This window comes from Dasypus novemcinctus, chromosome 21, assembly GCF_030445035.2.
Source record: "Dasypus novemcinctus isolate mDasNov1 chromosome 21, mDasNov1.1.hap2, whole genome shotgun sequence".
NCBI lineage: Eukaryota > Metazoa > Chordata > Mammalia > Cingulata > Dasypodidae > Dasypus > Dasypus novemcinctus.
The window spans coordinates 79,289,339-79,309,236 of record NC_080693.1 but is presented as its reverse complement, the minus strand read 5'-3'; the positions used below and the strand labels follow the sequence as shown (position 1 = coordinate 79,309,236).

Below are 19,898 nucleotides of genomic sequence, written 5' to 3'. Positions count from 1 at the left end.
GTGGGGGCTCGAGAGCCCCCAGGCCCTGTGAAATCACCACACCTCGAGCGTGGAGCTCCAGACAAGGCTTCTCACGGGTCCTGAAGGCCTCTAGGCCACCTCCTGCCCCAGAATTGGCAAGAATAAATATTCAAATGATGACAGCAGTGACCCACTTATTAGCAGATGCCACAGCCCCAGGGCACAGCGGATGACGCTGAAGGAACAGAGAGCGACCACGGCAGGGGAAGGGAAATGTCCTTGGGAAGAGGCATTCAGTTCCAACACTCCTTGAGTGACAGAAAGTCCGTCCCGCTATCTAGGAGCAAAGCGCGGACGAGAGAGACGCGGACTCAATCACGTGGACGACAGGACGTGCAAACCCAGGTCAGTGAACAGACACTGTCCTCAGCTCCATCGCCACCACCCTCGGAAAACAGCCAGCGCTGCGTGCGGGCCGCCAGCCCCTCCCCGTCCCTTTCCGTCGCCGGGGGAGTCTGGCAGGCCTGCGACGTGGGGCAGAGCGAGTCCGTCCGTGTCACCAGGGAAAGAGGGCTGGGCTGAGGGTCCAAGGGGCCCCTGCCTGGGTTCCAGCTCTGGGACCCTGGGAAGCCGGCATCTCCAACTCTCGGCTTTCTGCAAGGGGTGATGCCCCGTGCCTGCCCGGATGGTTGGCAGGACTGGGAGAGGTGGGAAGGTAAATGGCAACGTGCTACCCAGGTTAAGACAAAGCAGTGGGACGGTACATCCAAAGCGGGGCAGGGTCCTGCCACGGGCGTGTGTTACTCCCTCTTTCACCACTAAGTTCCTGCAGCCGGCACTATTTTAGGAAGCAACCAGTAGGCTTTAAAAAGAGGGTTGCCTGCTGTCTTCAGGATTATAAACTGGCAGAGGCAAGTGTTGCTGTGCTAAGACTGGGCCAGGGTGGAACAAGAAAGCATGCCCTCCTGGCAGAGAGAAAATGTGGGCTTCTACGCTGCACCTCGACTGCCCTAATCTCTAAGAAGAGGGTTCGGCAAACAGAACCCCTCCTGCTGCCCCCAAATATCCTGCTTCTTCCAAGAGGGTGTCTGGAAGGAAGTCTGGGAGTAAGCCTGCTCCCGCCAAGGGTGCCAGGTCCTCTGCCAGGCACCCGGATCCTGCAGCCTCTCGCCCGAGCCACCCAGGCCCCGGAGGCGCATCTCCTGGCTCCTGTGTCCAAAGCAGGATGGCAAGCTAGGGTGACCTTGTCCCATCCCAACGAGGGCCCCCTGCGCAACGCCGCCAGTTTAGAGCCGGGTCTCCAGCCAGGATAAGCTCTGCTCTGCCATCTGCGCTCCCAGCTCTGATCAGCCGGTGCCCGCTGGGCAGCCTGTGACCTGGCAGCACCTGTCCACCTGTAAGCAGTGGATGCTGCTCTCTCTTCCAAAGGGTGAGGAGCTTCTGGGATGCGGAGAATCCCACTGCCCCCTTGGGAGTTCCCTCGGACACTCTAGGAGGGGGTGACGATGGGTCCAGGACCGCAGGCCAGGGGCGTGAGGGGTAGGCTGGGAAGCTTGCAGGAAGGAGAGGGTGAAATGAGAACGCTTGGCAATGCTCTTGGCCCCAGAGCAGAGCGACACCAGCCCCATCCCACGCTCAGGACAGCCTGGTTCCTGGATGGAACTGCTTCACAAACAGTCCTGCTCCTTCGCCAGTGGTCCCTGGCTCCGTCTTGCTAAGTAGGAAGGAAAGAAATGCTAAACGCTCTCCCCACCACCCAGAGATGCTCTGCAGAAGGAACCCCAAGACAGTCCCTGGCCTGCAGGCAGGGTTACTCGTTTGAAAGAGTGGGGGCATCTAACGCTTTCCTATTTGCTTCTTCAAAGGAGCAGGAGGGATGGGGGGGGCCCCAAGAATCCAGGGTCTGAGAGCAGATGCCAGTGATGACTCCCAAGGGCCCAAATAATGGGGCCCAGGTGGCCGCAGGCTCCAGCTGCAGCCGGCAGGCCCCTAGAAGCTTCCAGTGACTCAGGGACCCTCTGGCCTCGCAGCACCCTGTTCCTGTGGCTACTCCAAGGAAGGAGGGAGGAACTGACTCATGTCAGCTGCGCTGGGAATCACAGGATGTGGACGGGGGTCACGGGGCATGAGGAGGGGAGGAGGAATTTTCCATTCGTTAAGGTCAAGGGCTTTGGGAAGCGACTGGCAGCTGCTGGTGGAGAAGGTGGCCTTGTTGTAAAGAAGCCAGATGCTGCCCACAGGCTGGCCTCCAGAGACGGCGAATGTCCCCAGTCCCAAGCACCCTCCCTGTGTGTGCAGCTCAGGGGCACCCCCAGGGAGAGCGTCGCCAGAGGACGTTCTGAAAGTGAAACCACAAACTAAAGAGCCCGCATCTTCATCCCCCCAAATAGCAGGGCAGGTTGGTGAGAACTAAAGACACAGGCCAGGGAGGTGGACCTGGCCCAGTGGTTAGGGCGTCCGTCTACCACATGGGAGATCCGCGGTTCAAACCCCGGGCCTCCTTGACCCGTGTGGAGCTGGCCCATGCGCAGTGCTGATGCGCTCAAGGAGTGCCCTGCCACGCAGGGGTGTCCCCGCATAGGGGAACCCCACGCGCAAGGAGTGCGCCCCCTAAGGAGTGCGCCCAGTAAGGAGAGCTGCCCAGCGCGAAAAAAAAGTGCAGTCTGCCCAAGAATGGCACCACACACACGGAGAGCTGACACAAGATGACACAACAAAGAGACACAGATTCCTGTGCCACTGACAACAACAGAAGCAGACGAAGAAGACACAGCAAATAGACACAGAGAACAGACAACGGGGGGGGGGAGGGGAAGAGGAGAGAAAGAAAGAAATAAAAATAAATCTTAAAAAAAAAATAAAGACACAGGCTGGAGAGGAGCAGCACGCACCCGAGACAGAGGTGGTCAGTGCGGGGGTGGGAAGGGTGCCTTATGTCTTTGTCTTCACCCTCCCCCTTCTGAACAGTTTAGGTGAGGGATGGCTGGCAGCAGCATCAAGCACAGCTGGCAGTAAGAGGCAGTGGGAGTCTCTAGAAGGGACGGACAATCCTCTGAACTGAATGGCTGGGGGAAGAGGGAAGGACAACCTTCTCCCCCATGACCGGAAGAGGCCATTTCCCGGGCCCGGGACCAGGGAGAAGCCTCAACTCCCCCTGCCTCTGTGAACAGGTCAGGCTCGGGGGGTTGGGGGTGGAGCATCACCTGCAAAGAGAGCTCATGATGAAGGAAGAAAACTGCCACCCTCACCAGCCACTCTGCCCCTGGCTCCCTGAGAAACAGAGAGGCCTGCCGAGAGCCTCAGGCCGTGGGGTCAGGAGCCGCCGTCCAGCGCGGGGGCCAGGGGCACAGCTGTAAAATAACTTCTGCAGTCACCCCAAGGGCCCTCTGTCTTGATGTCCCCCAGCCCCGGCAGAAGAGCACAGCCCCAAGAGAAGCCTCCTGAGGAATGCGGGTGGGGGCAGGGGACAGCACCGACTCCCAGAGACAACAAGCACCAGCGAGGCAGCTGGCGCTCCTGCTCACCGCCCTGCACTCCCTGTTTGCGGCCTTTGCAGGTGCTCATGACAATTAGCTTTACGAGTTATAAATGTGATATCTAAGCGACGCAGGCAGTAATTAATGCCCGTCTGCTTTCCTGAAGGGTTCCTTCTGTTCAGGCAAAGAGTTATTGAGATTCGGGGAGGGAGGCTTCCGTCATGAGAGAGGTTGATAGGCGTAAGGGAAGAACGACTTAATAAAGCAATCATAATGCCTCTAAATAATTCAGCAGGCCAGCGGCAGCAGCCTATATTCCCCGAGCGGGATCTCTTTTGCTGGTGGGCAGGGGGGTGGGAGGGAGATTCCTCAGACCCCAGCAGCCTCTCCCAGGAAAGACCCAGCCGAGGTGCTCTGCTGCCGCCCGAGGCCCCGGTCCCGCTCTCGTCCCTTCATCACGCCCACGCCGCTGAGCACAAAGAGGGGCCCTCCTAATGCCGGGGCTACTGGAATCCTTCAGGGTTCGTTGGAGGCTCTGGCGCCGCAGCTTTCCTGGCTGCCCGGCCCCCCCAAGGCTTGGGAAGTGGGAAGGGGCGCCAGGCGGCTACCTTGCTACCAAAGTCCCACCAGACCTGTGATGGGAGTGGAACTGTTATCTCAGACCCAAATAGCATGGCTGGCGGGGCCCGCGGAGACCTCTGCCGTGGTTAGATGAAGAGGCCGGCTCCCCGGAGAGGGTGGCCCTCTCCCGGCCCCTGCCCCTGCCCCTGCTCCAGATCAGCTAAGTGGCCATGTGTCAGGCGGTGTCACCTAGCACACCTAAATCTGTGCCAGGGCCGAAGAGGACCAAGAAGAAGCTGCAAATATTAACAGCCGCCGCAACAGGGAAAAGCAAGTATTTCCGCCTCCCGCCCCCAAAGCAGGCAGAGATGAAGGGCTGCCTCTGGGGGTGGGTCTCACTACCCGGGCCCTGGCTGGGGGATCACACAGCTCCCACTCCCCAGCCCGAGGCACAAGCAGTGGAGAATGAGCCCGGAGGAGAGAGGAAGGGAGGGAGCTGGCAGTCGCTGAACAGCCGCGGTCAGCGGTGAGATGGATGGTCCCAGGCGCCCAGGAGGGAAATCCATCATCAAACCCTATGCTCACGGGCTGGCCAGGGGTGAGGTCAGCACGAAGCAGTCTCTGGAAAGTCAGACCTGGCTAGGAGTGTGCCGAAGCCCTGAGCTAACTTTATAAGAGTTCATGGGCCTGGAGCTGGCAAGGACCCGGATGTCCACTCTAAACTGCACGTGACCTGAGCCCTGGTCGCCAGGCTGCTCCGGGAGCTGCGGGGGTGGTACTAATGACACAGTCCACTTCCTGCCCAGGACCAAGGCCTCGGCAATGACGTGTGGAGACGTGAAGTGGGCTGAGTGTCCTGCCTGGGGAGAGGGTTCCACCAGAAAGCCGGGGCACTTCAAACACCCCCGGACCCCCTGCATGGTGCGGCGGGGCCCGGCCTGGCCGAGGGACGGAGGAGCAGCGAGGACACTCACCAGGTAGAGGCGGTAGGCGTCGACACGGCGCAGGGGACCCCAGCACACATCAGTGTCGTTGTGCTTGCTGTCGGCCTCCACGTCACAGGAGTCATTGCCGGCGGCACTGCTGAAAGGACGAGGGCAGGTCCCTGCAATCAGCGTGGCCCTCCCCACCTGGTACGTGGTGCTGGCCACCAACCACCCCCGTGCCCCCTGCCCAGCCGCTGCAGCTCCAACAGCGACTTTCTGCAACTCTGCTTTCCTAGCTTTTGGGACATGCCTGGCAGGGGCTGGTGCTGTGGACGCCCCCTTGCTCATTCTCCTCCCCGAGCTCTGAACTGGGACAGGGTACAGCTGGCCGTGGTCTAGGAAGAGCAGGGCCACGGGCGTCCGTGTTTCTTAGGCGCTGGTGGGTGTGCCTGGCACGTGCTTCTACCCTGAAAACGGCACTGGCTGCCGAGGTGGGGCAGGGGACTCACCAGGTCACCTGCATGAGGGAGAAGGGCACGGCTGCAGCATAGATGGCCAGGTCCCCGTACAGGTAAATGATGATACAGAAATAGAACAAGTTGACTCCAACTGAAAGGGACAAAGGCAGTCGGTCACTGAGCCAGAGAGAGACGATTTTGATCTTTTTGGACAACTCAATCTGCACCTCATCGATAACTCAATCTGCACCGTGTCAATAGCGTTCGGTTCTTAAAGATGTTTCCCTAAGAGAGAGTGGGAAAACCATCCCAAAGCCTGGTTTCTGGCTCTAGCAGGCTACACTGGGATCCTGGTGACCTTTACCTGAAAGGGAGTGTTGGATGGAAAACCTGAGAAGTTCCAGATCCAGGGGAGGCGGGAGGGGAAGGGCGAGGGGTGGGCTGGGGTGGGCTGGGGTGGGAAAGAGCCGGCGGTGCCTGCGAGTTCAGGACAGGCAGCGTGGGGAGGAGAGCTGCGCCCAGCCAGGAGCCCGAGCCCCCTGCACTGCTGGGCCTTCGTGAGGCTGAGGAATGGAGACGCCAAGAGAAGCTCCCTGGGATGGCCCAGCTCCCGAAGCTAGAGTCAACACGGTGCAAAGACCTTGATTTGGAAAGACCCAGCGGCTCACTCCGGATCTGATCCCATCACCAAGTGCCTGATGGGAAAGGGGCGCAGGTTTCCAGGCAGAGCCATGGGAGCGTGTACTGAAGACAGGCTTGTCCTTCTCACGAGGGGTATCTGTCAGGGCGATGCTGCCTCGGGGCGGCACCCGATGCGACGTGCCCGCCCCCCAGAGGCCAACCTCTCCTTCCCCTCTGGAAGGTGCCTGAGCCGGAAGCTCGGCCGCCAGGCTCCAGGCCTAAGAGCATCGGAGCCTCGCTCCGGGACCCCAGGCCGGGCCAAAGCATCTCCGCCCTGTGTGGTAAGGGGCATTCCACCTGTGCTATTGCCATAGAGGATTCTAGCTTCCAAGATCATCTGAGGAAAGCAGAGGGGCCTCGGCCCCCGTCCGCTGACCTCAGGCTCCCGCCAAGGCTGACCGCTCGAGTTTTTAATGTCACTGGTCCCGAGCTGCCGGTTTCTCGGAGAACAGAGGAAAATGCAGTGACAGTTGCCTCCCAATCCTGGTGGCTGGGAAAAGCCTCCAGGGGAAAGCCTGGGACACGGCCCTCCTGGGCTATCTGAGGTCGGCTCTGCTCCTAGGGTCTGAGGGAAGACAGACGGGGAAACGCGACTCTAAAGGAGCCAGGAGTGCCCCCGCTCCTGCTTTTCGCACATGTCCGTAGGCATGTCCATCTGACACTCCTCAACGTCCAAGCTCAGGAGCCCCTGGGGTCTGCCTGTCGCCCACACTTGCCTTTCTGCTCTGACGTCAGAGCTCTGTGAGCAGAGGCATGGCCCCCACCTGCCAATGCACTCCAGCGTCAGCTCTTCATACACTGCCCTTGGCTTTCCCTGATCAATACATTTCATTACCAGACACAAAATGGGAGGACCAGTGACATTCCTGAGGGCACACCAATGACTAGGCTTGGCATTTCTAACGATAAGAACTGGGTCTGGACCCCAAGGGAGCCCAAGGATTCCGTGGAAGAGGCAGTCTTCCAAAGGCCAACCTGACAATCTGTGAACCAGGAATACAGCAGAGCAGTGGTTTTCAGTTGGGGGCGATTTTGTCCCCTACCCCCAGGACAGCAGGCAATCTATGGGATGTTTTTAATTGTCACAACCAGATGGTGTGCTATTGGCCTCCACTGGGTAGGGGCCAGGGATGTGCCTGGACACCCTCCAAGGCACAGGGCAGCCCCCCACAATGAATTACCCTGCCTCAGGTGTCAGTCCTGCTGAGGCTGAGAAACGCTGCAGGTGCGAAGGAGGCGTCTCCCAAGGGCAAGGCGGCTCTGTGCTTACTTTCTGTTGGGTTTGGGTAAAGTTGGGGTCTAACCCATGAAATAAAACAGAAGACAAAACAAAAACACTAGTTCCTAGAGCTCTTAAAGAAATGAGGGAAGATCTTAAAACATGGAAATGAGGAAGGTTTAAGAAGGCATATGTTCTCCCTCCAACGTGCAAAAAGCTTGCCGTTGGAAGGTGATTTTGTGTCTGCCAGGAATAAATGCTTATGCTCTCTTAGTCTTAATGAGATAAGGAATGAAAGAAAAGAGGCAAAGGAGAAGTGCAGAGAGCAGTAAGTGGCCTAAAGGTAACCAATCAGTTTTGTTGAGTTCTGGAAACGCTCTGTGCAGCTGGCCCAGGAGGGAGGGCTGGAACCGGACCCCCAGGCAGCCTTTTGCTAATAATCACGACCGTCCACAGATTCCCAGGCTGAACGGTCAAGTCACACAGGCAACGAAGAACTGAATTAAGTGTCCTAAAAAGCAATCAGGAAGATTCTAGTTTCTACAGCTTCACCCCCCCCTCAATCTGGCTCTAAGTACAGCCACACTCAAGAATAGACAGAACTAGTGGGGACACCCCCTCTGCAAAGAGGGTTTTGATAAAGGGACAGAAAACCTTCCGAGATAACCACAAGGGGAAGAATTTACTGAGAATGTGCCCGAGACCATATGAAGGGGAAACAGACAGATTCAAGCATTAAAAAAAAACAACCTCTGAATAGTTCATCTTCCAAAGAATGATATTTGCCATGGAGGTATAAGATGTTGTCTCTGGGATCCCCAATGACCCAAAACCTGAATTGGGTCTGGTTTTCAGATTTCAGGCAAATCCCTCCAAAGAGCAGGTGGTGAAGTAAACCACAAGCAGAGTCCCGGGCTCTGGGATGCCCAGAAGGCCACCCTGCACGTGGGTGCCTGGCGCCCTCTGCTGGCCACAGGGAAGACCCAGCCTGGGCGTGCAGGTGGCATTTAGCAGGGAGCTGCTCTGTGCTGTCTTAAACTGAAGAGGCCAGAAGAAACCACACAGCCGGCCTCCATCGGCTTCCCCTGGTGGAAAGCTGCTCAGGAACCTCCACCTCCTCATGGAGAATGAGCTGGAGTAGTCTCTCTGTCCCTAATACCAAGGCTCAGAGAGGAGTCCAGGAGAACGCCAGAGGAGAAACATGGTTGGCAATTTGCTCCTCCCACTTCCCACCTCCCACCTCCCACCTCATCCCTAGCCATCGCGCAGCTCTGCCCAGGCGGCACTGCAAGGGCCTGGGTTTGCAGGAAAGCGCCAGCTCGCCCTTGCCCTCCATTCCCAGGCCCTACCCTGAATAAAGAGCTGGAGAGGCACGAATACCTTTATTGAAGAACATGGAGGCCATCTGTCCCATTTCTACCCGGTCTGTGATTTCAAAAAGGTTGGGAGATGCACGTCTCTCTGTGGAGACAAAAGGACAAGGAAGAGGAAGAGGTTCTTTCACTAGGAGACGCTCCGAGAGGGGACAGCTCAACTCACTGAATTCACCAGAGTAAGGAATTCCCCAGCTAATGCTTGAGAAAACTTCTAACGTCTGCTTGAAGCATTTTAAAACAGAGCTGATTCCAAGGGGACTTAGGGAGGCTCCCTGTTGGGGGTAAGGGGAGCAGGGACACTGGCCCCCAGCGTGGCTTGCCCAGGGCCGCATGAGTAAGGGAAGGGACGTGTGGTGAGGGAAGGGGATGGGAGGAAGGAAAGAGCCAGGCTTCTGGTGTGCCCCAGGTGTATTCAATGCAGTATGAGGTAAGAGTTAATTGTCCCAATTTAATGGTGGGAAACTGAGGCACAGAGGTCAAGTAACTGGCCCAAGCTGCAAATGCTGGCGCACTGTAGAGGCAGCAGGGCCGAGCCTGGGCCTCTTTACTCTCCCACAGCACCTTCCTCAGAACTGGCCACCAGGCAGGAGGGGACAGAGGACCTCTGCATGAAGGGGGGACGTGCAGGTCTGCCTGGGCTCCCGAGACTTACGCACAGACAGGATGGGCATTTTCTCTGCCTGCTCGTAGTTGTCCTGGATGAGAACGTCGCTGTCGGAGGCCGTGGAGGAGTCGTCATCGTCCTCCTCCTAGGAGGGTGTGGGACAGAGGAGGATAGAAGGCCCTACACAGCCCGACGGAGCAGATACCTTCTGCTCCAGGCCTTCTCAGCCTCAGCAGGACTGACACTGGCTGAGGCGCTGCCCTGTGCACTGGAGGGATGGGGCCCATTCCCTTCCCATTTCCTTCCTGGAAACGCCACACTCCCCCACTGTCGCCTCGCGAGGGGCGGGCATGCTCAAGGAAGTCGCAGCACGGTTCCCGGGTGCAAAGGCAGGACTGAGCTGGCTCGCAATCCCCGCCACGGGTGCCGTGTTAAAATGGCAAAGTTCTGCAAACATGATGTGGCAATTAGGCTTCAGGTCTGGGGGCTTAGAACGATAGTCCCCCAAGCGGAGGCACTGCTGCAGAAACGGGGTGACACACTCACCTTGGGGTTTGCGGTCCTCCTCCAGCGCAGCTGGGCGTTGGCCGCTGCCATGGCTTCCACCACAAAGGTAGTCGTCATGAAGCTGAGGGGTTTGATCGCGGGGGCAGTTGGGAGGTTGGAGGAGGCACAGAGAAAAAGGAAAAGCCACTGTAGGGGCAACAAGCCCAAAGCATTCTCTCTTCCAAGAACTTCAAGGTGGGGCTCAAAGGCCTGGTGCACACACCTATACCTGTGCGTGCTTTCACGTCACTGTCGACATGTTGCAGACGGAGAGAGGGACACGAAATAAGCTGGGGGCGGGGTTCCACTCAAGGGAAAGAGGGAGACTGGGGGCGGAAGTGATGCCAGGGACATTTCCGTAACCCACACTAAAGAGGACCCTTTTGGGGGGGCAGACAGGGGCGTGGAGGAGAGCCACAGGACGGTGCTCCAGCCTGGTAGAGGAGGCTGAGTCACAAAGGGGCCTTCCAGTAGCTTCCGGGAAGGAGAGCAGATGGCCTTCATCTCTCCTTGCTAAGACACAGCCGTGCAGTCAACTCCCAGTTACATGCTCTGATGGAAGGAGCAGAGGCATGGGTATTTGAAAATGAATACTTGGCTCTGGAATTCACCCCCGTATTTTTCTGGCAGTACTTTGACTTTCCTAAGAGTGCTTTGCTTGGGTTAATATTAAAATAAGCTTTCATTTCTACGGCCCGAATTGAAAGCGAAACGGGGAGGTGGCAGGCACCGGGCACTTCACCTTTCCTTTTCCTCTTACAGAAATGAGAAACGCACAGGCTGGCGGCTAGAGTGGAGGTAGCTGGTACACCCGGATGCTGTTGCTAGCGAAAGGCAGGGGGGCCACCTCCCTGCAGTGAAGCCCGAGGTGTGAGCCCATCCTGCCGGGAGGCAGCGTGCGGTGTGGAGCATTTCCCTCCTCCTCGACAGGCCAGCATGGCTCTGCCACCAGACTCGCCCTGTGCCCTTAAGTGCTGCCAGCCACCAGCAGGCTGACGCCCACCCAGCGGTCAAGAGCAGAGCGGCTCAGCCCCGCGGGAGTTAAACCCACGTCCACGCCAGCTGGGGGCAGCCAGCTCTGAAACGCCCATTCCAGTCGCCTCGGCATCTCCTGGGAAGGATCCTCATCATCTTGCCTAAGTGTCCATTCTTTAGATTTTCCCTTCTTTTTGGAAGTAAAAGTAAAATCAATCTTAATTAAGGCATGAAAAGACTTCTCATGGTTGCACAAAGCCAACTCATTGATCATGGTCAAACAGAAATGGGCTGAGCAAGGAGAGGGGCGCGGCAGCCCCTTCCTGGAGGCCCCCAACAATCACTGCCCATTCAGATGGCTGAAGGTCCTTTAAAGGGGACAGCGGAGTCCGGTCAGGACAGGGACCCCTAGGGCTCTTGGCAGCTAGGGTTTGTAGTATGTAATGAAGCAAGAGTACACTGAAGAAAATGGGAGAAGAAACCGAAAAACAAAGGTGTTTCCTGCCCCCTTCAGCCTCTTCTAGGTCTTAACTTGCTCCATCTGCTACCCCCGTTTTACGTTTTCAAATCTGTGCTAAATGCCCCCTTCTCCAAGACTCCTGACCGTGCTATTTAAAGCTCTCTGCTCCCCTCCCTCTGCTGCATGGACCTTTTTACCACAGCACTCTAACCTTCTGACATACCCTACAATTTGCTTATTTATTACGCTCACTACTTACGGTCTCCCTCCCTGAAAGGGCACACAGTCAGCGAGGGCACAGATCTGGGCTTTGTTCAGTGCCGCTCCCCAAGCACGGGAGGAGTGCCAGGTGCAGCACTGGTATCTCCCCGCCCTGTCTGGGGAGGGCCCCTGCAGTTGTTCCCAAGTGTTCCCGCCCGCCTCTTCCTAGCTGGCTGGGGGGGCTGGAAATGCCGTGCCCTGCAGCCCCGACTAGCTCGGGGCACTTGCCAAAGACTCAAGGTCTCCAGGTCCAATTCCTGAGAAGAGCCGCGAGGAGAGTCCACCCTTTCTCAGGCCCCGGGCTAGGGCGCAGGGGCCCTGCAGGCTGGGGACCACACTGCCCTCCTATCTGCCACCAGGCACAAAACAGGGCGAGACCAACACTTGGGAACTCTCTCCAACAAATTCTAAATTCCCAGCTGGTCTCCCGTAGCACATGAGGTGTCGGCCAGCTTCACTCTCTGCGGCTGGGTGGTATTTTCTCAGAGAGTGAAAACCGATGGTGCCATGAATGAAACAGAACAGGGCAGGGGAATCTGCTGGGGAAGAAACCAGGGGCACGTGACGCACTCCCCGCCCGCCTCCACCGACACATCCAGGCTGTGCCAGCGCAGCCCTGGCCCTCTCCAGGCAACCCCGAGGGGGGCCTCCGACCACAGACACCCTCAAGCACCCTCGCGCAGGGCCCCCCGGCGCCCCGCGGCCCCTCACCTCATGAAGCCCAGGAACACGAGCAGCAGGAGGCTGACGAGCCAGCCGGCAGAGGCGAAGGCCTTGGGCATGGTGAGCGCGCCGGTGCCCACGATGAGGTTGAACATGTACACGAGGCCCACCTGGAAGGGAAGGGCCGTCAGACCCGCTGGGGCTCACCTCCTGCCCTCAGGGCTCACTGGGGAGCAGGTAAGGGCCCAGGGAGACCCGCCGAGGCCTGTGCTGAAACCGGGGGAGGGCACGCTGACACTTGTACTCTCGGGCCCGGCCCGCGGGCTCCTGTCACTACCAGCTCTAGTCCCCTGTTGGCGGCCCGCTCACCCCACCCTTTCCTATGATGCAAAACTGCACCACGGGCGTAGCTCTCTGCTGCACAGACTGTGGGCTTCCTGACGACCGGTCGCCATACCTGGGCTCCCGGGCACAGGGGACCCCTAACCCTGGCCTCAAGGTCACGTCTACTTTCCCGAGGTCGCTCGGCAGCGGCTCAGTCCTCCTCTCCACTCGGCCCCTGCCGTCGTCCTCTGGGGCATCAGCCTTCAAGCCGCCCGCTTCCCTCTGGCCCCCAATCACGCCCCACAAAACCCGCCCCTTGAAGGCGTACATTCCGGGGGGGGGGTCAGTATATTTGCAAGGCTGGGCAACCATCTCCTCTGCCTAATGCCATCCATCACAAAAAGGCCCCCCTCCCCCCAGCCCTTGGCAGCCAAGCTACTTTCTGTCTCTATGGATTTGCCTATTTTCTTCGACATTCTGTGTGAATGGAATCATGCGACATGTGGCCTTTTCAGTCTGCCTTCTTCCACTTGGCACAACCTTTTCATGGTTCATCTGCGTTGGCGCATGTCAGGGCTTCATTCCTTTTACTGGCTGAATAATATTCCGTGGTATAGCTAGACCACATTTTGTTTTTCCACTCATCGGCTGGGGTAGACATTTAGATTGTTTCCTCTTTTTAGGCTTTTATAACTAATGCTGTATGAACAGTTGTGCACAAGTTTTTACATGGACATATGGCTTCAATTCTTTCAGGAGTGGAATTGCTGGGCTACTGCCTTCCAGGTTCTAAACATAACTCTAACTCATGCCAACTCTAGTTCGGGTAATTACGATGATTCTTCTCTGAAGAGCTCGACCAGGAAATTTCCTTCTCTGACCTAAACCTCCTGCTCTTACCCACTCCCCAGTCACACCAAACCTCCTCTATCCTCACGATGAGTCCCAATCCCTCGAACCCTCTCTGCTGGAGAAGACCATCTCCATTTTCCCGGTACAGTCGGATCTTTTCTCGAGGCACTTCGTGCCCCTAGCTTCCCTCATCCTCACCTTTTCCTCTTCTAACCCCCAGCCTTGGATAAGGCCCAGCACCTGCTTCCATTACTCCCTAAGATTCCTGGAAATGATTAAAAAAACAAACTGTGACGACGGGTCCTACAATAAATGAACAGTTCCTTTCACTCTGCCGGGCAGTGTCAGGTGACCTGCTCTCTGCCCGCGGACTTCCTAGTGTTTCCAAACCTCCTTCTTCTAGCTGCCCTGCCATGACCCTCATCTCTTAGGGTCCTACTTTAGGGGACGCTGGAGGCCACCTGACACGCGGGGCCTACGGCCTCCACCGGCCGTCCTGCCTGTCTGCGCAACCCCTCCCCCTGCAGCTCTCTCCTCCCTCTATTGTCAATCTCTCTCCCTACCAGCTCCTCCCCTCGGCCTACAAACCTCCTCGACACCATTATGCGCCTCGCTGAAGAAGCCACCTAGATCCTCTGCCCTCATTTCCAAGTTTCTGCACTTTGTGGTTTCTGTCCCCAGAACGCTTTGAAACTGTCCTCAGGAAAATCACCAGTGACCCCCTACCTGCCGAGCCCAAAGGCTTCTGCAGTCTTTACTCTTGCTGACCTCAGCTGCCTCTTTTTCTCAGCAACTTGGTCCAGTCCTAGCAGCATCCTGTTGAGAGAAGGTGCTGCCCACAGAACACGTACGCTCTGACTAGAGTTCAGGAGGGAGGCCTGTCTCCTGCACCCCTCAAGTCCCATCTGCTCTTTGAGGGCTGACGCTCCTTCCACCAGGAAGCCCTCCAGGGTCTGCTGTGGAGCAGGGTTTCTCAACACTGGAATGACTGACTCTTGGGGCCAGGTGATTCTTGGTTGAGTCAGCTGCCTGTGCTTTGGGATGCTGAGCAGCACCTCTGGCCTCTACCCGCCAGACTCCAGGAGAACACACTCCCCATCATGACAACCAAAAAGGCCTAACTGTCCCCTGAGGAATGAGAGGTCAGGTGGTTGAGAATCACTGTGATAGGGACACAGTGTAACAATCATGTTCCCAACAGAAACTGCAAATAAATGAGTGAAAATGAGCCTCTAAAAACTTCACAAAGAAGTTAATCAGGGTTAAAATGTCAGCGCTGGGAACTGAACAGGCACTCATGGTGGCACTGCTCTGTTGAGATATTTTAGTTCCAAAACAAGCACTTCGTGTCTCACGAGGGCTCAGGGAATTTTGAAGGATAATGTCGGGCTCCTTTTCCTTCTCCAAGGTTTTAGCGACTGTCCTGGTGAGAGTTAAATCTTCTGTACCTCCAGTAAAGGTGATTGGCAAGGACCCATCTCAGGGAGGCCGGAAGCAAGGCTGAACTGAGCTCCAGGTCCGTGTGGGGGAGACGTGAGGAAGGAGGAAGAGGAAGGAGGGTTGCGTGGGGCCTGCCTCCTGGGGAGGAAAGCGGCAGAAAACTGGGGAATACAGCCCTGCCGCCGTCTCAAGAGAGAATGCCTCTGCATGCTGTGGCCGCTGAAGACTACCCAGGGTTTTCCTCCAAGTCCTGACTCTTCCTTGGCCACCAAGCCAGAAAGGGCACAGGGCCTCTTCCTTTGGATGGCTGCCCTGTGCTCCTCTGCCCGAGGGAGTTTGGGACAGCATCCCAGCTATCTCCCCGTGAGGCGCACGGGGCAGTGGTCACAGCGGCCTTCCACCAGCTTCCCCTCTCGGACGTCGTCAAAGGAAACAGAAGGCAGCAGAGCTGTGGAAGCAACAGCTAGAACTTAAGGCCGTGAAACAAGGGCTCTTTTCTCTGAAGGCGCTGGCAACAATCCGCAGCAAGGACTGGCTGGCGGAAGGTACTCCCAGCTGCCGACCCCTTTGGCCCTTGTCTTCAATTACAGTTGCAGGAGTCTGGAGTCACTCCTGGTCCCTGTAAAGAGGGGAGCAAACATGCCTACCTGAGCTCACTCACAGGGAGACGTGCAAGCCTGAACCACGTTCCGTTATCTAGCACCATCTCGGGGAGAATTTGGCATCTAAGCCCCCTCCAGGCTCACTTGTTCATTAAACATACTTTTTGCAGAATAATTCAAGCTAAAGCAAACACCCTGAAGGGGAAAAGAACTCACAAGGGGCAAGCAGTGCTTGGGAGAGCTCTGTCTTGGGAATGACCTGGTTATGGGCTCTTACACATTTGTGAACCAAGGAGATAGGAACTTGGTCTCCCCAAAGCAGCCCAAGCAGGGTTCCGCCGACAGGTCATGAGCTGGGGTCTGCAGGGGAGTCTGGAGCAGATTCAGCAGTGGGGACAGTCCCATAGCTTATTTTGGCTCAGGGGATGACAGACCTCACACCCTTCTTCTGCTCTCACAGAGGAACCCAGAATCATTTTCCAGGGTGGTGGAGTTCAGGAAACCTTAGGAAGATGTCTTCTCACCTCAAAACCCTGGTCACCACCGCCTGGTTAACTCACTACCTCCTGATTAACCTCCTCATCGCCAACATTGACCACCTTGTCCCCACCGCTCTGTACAGCAGGACAAGTGAATATAAGCACTTGTTGGAAGTAAACAGCCAGCGGAGCAGATGCAGCTCAGTGGCTGAGCACCGGCTTCCCACATACAAGGTTCTGGGTTCAATCCCTGGCCCTGGTACAAAAAAAAAAAAAAATGAGAGAAAGAAAGAGAGAGAGAAAGAGAGAAAGAGGAGGGAGGAAGGAAGGAAGGAGCTGACTTGGATGGATAGGGTGTCCGCCTACCACATGGGAGGTCCACGGTTCAAACCCCGGGCCTCCCTGACCCGTGTGGAGCTGGCCCATGTGCAGTGCTGATGCACGCAAGGAGTGCCCTGCCACGCAGGGGTGTCCCCCGCGTAGGGCAGCCCCATGTGCAAGGAGTGCGCCCCGTAAGGAGAGCCGCCCAGCGGGAAAGAAAGAGCAGCCTGCCCAAGAATGGTGCCGCACACACGGAGAGCTGACACAGCAAGATGATGCAACAAAAAGAAATGCTGCTGATAAGGACAGAAGTGGTCACAGAAGAGCACTGCGGGGTGGGGGGTGGGGGGGGAGGGCCGGAGGGGGAAGAGCCTCCAAACTCAGACCTTCAAGAAAACTAAACATACAGGAAATGGAGAGAGAAAAAGCAGAACCTGCCATCATTGCCTGGACAACTGGAAACACAAGAAATTTGGGCACATCAATGTTTTGCCTTCCCCAAACTCAGATATAGAAATGACCCATTTCCTCATCTCTTCACTTTAGAGAGATTGTAAAAAAAGCAGGAACTGTGCTGACTTTGACGGACGTGTGACCATTTCATTGATGATTCCAAGAGGAGGCTGTGAGCTGTTACACAATTTCAACAAGAGGGACATTATCTGTTCCAAGGTTCAAAAAAGACTTTCCTGATTAGGGTACAGAGATGGAGGAAGTTCCTTTCATGCTGCATGGGAACGGCGCAGACCTAGCAGGAAGCCCCCAGGGTAAGGGAGGCTTTTTCCGGGTGTCTCAGAGAACTTCCTTATCCACTGCACCCTACCATGGAGACTCTGAGGTTAGCAGAAACAAAGAAGGGATTCCCCAGGTTAGGGATACGCAAAGCAGGGCAGCTGTTTATGGCATACTTTCCAGAAAGAGGATTCTTGCTACTTAAGGCAGTGATGCTTTCCCCTGGAACAACGAGTCAATCATTTGGTTATTTTAGTCTTCCAGCTTTATATCCAGACAAGAGGACCCGGTCACATAACCATTATCAACCTCATATTACACAGCGAAGATAAACGGTATGTGGGGGGGAGTGTGTGTGCGTGCGCATGCATGGGGCAAAGGCCCAAGACAAGATAGTGGGTCATGTGAATTGTTTTAATTGCAGACTGCAGCAAATTGCAAATGGAAGTCTCTGCATGCTTTTGCTGACCATCCAAGACTATAAAAGTTGTGCAATTTAAAAATTCAGCTAGGGAAGCGGATTTGGCTCAATGGATAGAACATCCGCCTACCACATGGGAGGTCCAAGGTTCAAACCCAGGGCCTCCTGACCCATGCGGTGAAGCTGGCCCACACACAGCGCTGATACGTGCAAAGAGTGGCATACCATACAGGAGTGTACCCTGCGTAGGGGAGCCCCATGCACAAGGAGTGCGCCCTGAAAGGAGAGGCGCCCAGGGAGAAAAAAGTGCAGCCTGCCCAGGAGTGGGGCTGCACACACGGAGAGCTGACGCAGCAAGACAATGCAACAAAAAGAGACACAGATTCCTGGTGCCGCTGACAAGAATACAAGCGGACACAGAAGAACATACAGCAAATGGACACAGAGAACAGACAACTGGGGGGGGAGAGAAATAAATAAAAAATAAAAAATCCTAAAAAAATAAAATTCAGCTAAAAAACCAACGAAGCCTTAAACTGCTGAGGCAAACAGAACCCAGAGTGAACAGCTGACAATCACTGTCCATCTGAAGGACGGCATGGTTTGCAAGTGGTAGTACCCCTGAGATAAACATTACACAGAGTAAGCAAGTCAAAATTCATAGAGCCAGAATCTAGAACCTAGGTTACCAGGGAACAGGGTAGAAAATGTGTAAATTAAATTATATAAAGTTTCTATCTGGGTTGATTATCAAGTTTTGGTAACGAATCATGGTGATGGTGGCATACTGTGAACATAACTAACAGCGCTGAATTATATATGTGAATGTGGTTAAAAGGGGGAAATGTTAGGGTATATATATGTTACTAGAATAAAAATTAAAAACATAGGCTTGTACAACACAAACAGTGAACCTTATAGTAAATGACGGACGTATTGTACATAACTCAATTTTTATAATTGTACATTTAATAGTACAATTATAAAAACGTTCTTTCATGAATTGTATCAAATATACCACTCTAATGCAGGTGTTAATAATAGGGTGGGGGAGCAGGTGTGACTCAAGCAGTTGAGCACCTGCTTCCCACATGGGAGGTCTGGGGTTCAGTTTCCAGTGCCTCTTAAAAACAAAAACAAACAAGCAAACATAAAACCCAACACAGAGGAGCAGACATGGCTCAGTAGTTGAGAGTTGGCTTCCTAAATACTCAGTCCCAGGTTCAATACCTGGCCCCCAATACCTCAAAAATAAATAAATAAATAATAGGGTGGTACATGGGTATTCTATTTTTTGCATGATTTTTCTATAAAACTCCAATTTCTCTAACAAAAAAGAAGAGTTTGCAAGTCAAGAATGTTTGGTCTGACCACTCTCTGATAAACATCTAAAAATTGAAGCGCAGCCTTAGGACCTGTTCTAAGCCATGCCATAAGCAGTGTGGCTGCTTCTGAAATCAAGCTGCCTCTCCCCAGCTTTCACCAGCACAAACTCAAGCAGGATCTCTGACCAACGCAGTCCCAAAGAGCCATCCCCAGGCCACGTGCCTCTCCAGAAGACAGGAGCACTGATATGGACAAAGTAGGTTCTAGAAAAACTCACGTAGGGAGAGTAAAGCTCCCCGGTGTCTGTGATTTCACCGGCCATTTTCAAAACTGAAGGGTCCACCAGTCAAGGTTCCTTCTGTGCAGGGGCAGTGGCGGCGGCGGTTGCTGGGGCTGCCTAAGACAAAGGAGCAGACTTAATTTTTATGATAGGTCTAGATGGGGTAGGGGCTGGTTCGCAGACTTCCCTTCCTAACCTCGTGCCCTTTTATCACAGACTCTTACTGCCCCAATTATCTGTCACGGGACTCATCCCGGAGGGCAAGGTCTCCGTGGATAACTGAAGTCAGGGTGGTTTCTTGGAGCTCTTTCCTCGTCGTGCAGGGTACTGCTCCGTGCACGGCCGAGTGTATTCAGTGCTGCTCGGACTCCAAGGGACTTAAAGGAGCCTCCGAGAGCATCGCGTCTCCCCTACCCAAGAGCCCGCTTTGCACTACTCTGAGGTGGTACCCTACGTGATTCCAGGAGCAGGGAGCTTCACTGGCACCCGGGGCATTGCCATAAACGTCTGCCTCCTCCGCCGATGGCAAGAGGCCGGGGGCCTTCCTAGGGCGTCCCTCCAACTCAATTTCTTGGCACAGGGCCTCCCCCTTTTAACCCGGCCTTCACCCCTCATCCCACCTCCATCTGCCTCTGCCCTGCCTTAGGGTCCCCCACGCCCAAGCCTCCTGCTCTTTCTGAGCGCCCCGCACCAAGCCTATCTCTCTTCCTCTACCTCCCTCCGGGAGGAGCCCCAAGTCTGCCGCCCCCTCGCCCCCCAGCCACCCGACCCGACACCTGCAGCGTAGCTCCGTCCTGGACGCCGCGGCCACCGCCTCGGGCCCCTAGGCTGCTGCCGGCTCCAGCTGTCCCTCACCAGCGCCCACAGCGCGCCTGCGCCGCGCCGGGAGCCCACCTTTTCTGCGCGCGCTCGGGGCGGGGCGCAGTGCGCTGATTGGGCGCCTTGCGGAGCCCG

At 55.8% G+C, this 19,898-nt stretch overlaps 1 protein-coding gene across 3 annotated transcripts in view; it reads right to left on the bottom strand.

Moving 5' to 3' along the window:
• Positions 1-19,845, bottom strand: part of TMEM104 (transmembrane protein 104) — a 57,471-nt gene extending 37,626 nt beyond the window's left edge. The window contains exons 1-8 of one of the 3 annotated variants that reach the window (XM_058284685.2): positions 19,721-19,845; positions 18,942-19,061; positions 12,216-12,337; positions 9,809-9,890; positions 9,311-9,407; positions 8,663-8,743; positions 5,434-5,533; positions 4,973-5,081 (exon numbers count right to left, since the gene is read on the bottom strand). In XM_058284685.2, coding sequence (XP_058140668.1) covers positions 4,973-5,081; positions 5,434-5,533; positions 8,663-8,743; positions 9,311-9,407; positions 9,809-9,890; positions 12,216-12,337; positions 18,942-18,986 — 636 coding nt within the window. In that variant the 5' untranslated portion in view covers positions 18,987-19,061; positions 19,721-19,845. The remainder of the gene's footprint in view (positions 1-4,972; positions 5,082-5,433; positions 5,534-8,662; positions 8,744-9,310; positions 9,408-9,808; positions 9,891-12,215; positions 12,338-18,941; positions 19,062-19,720) is intronic. The other 2 variants (XM_058284686.1, XM_058284687.1) reach the window with 2 other exon arrangements.
• Positions 19,846-19,898: the final 53 nt, after the last annotated feature.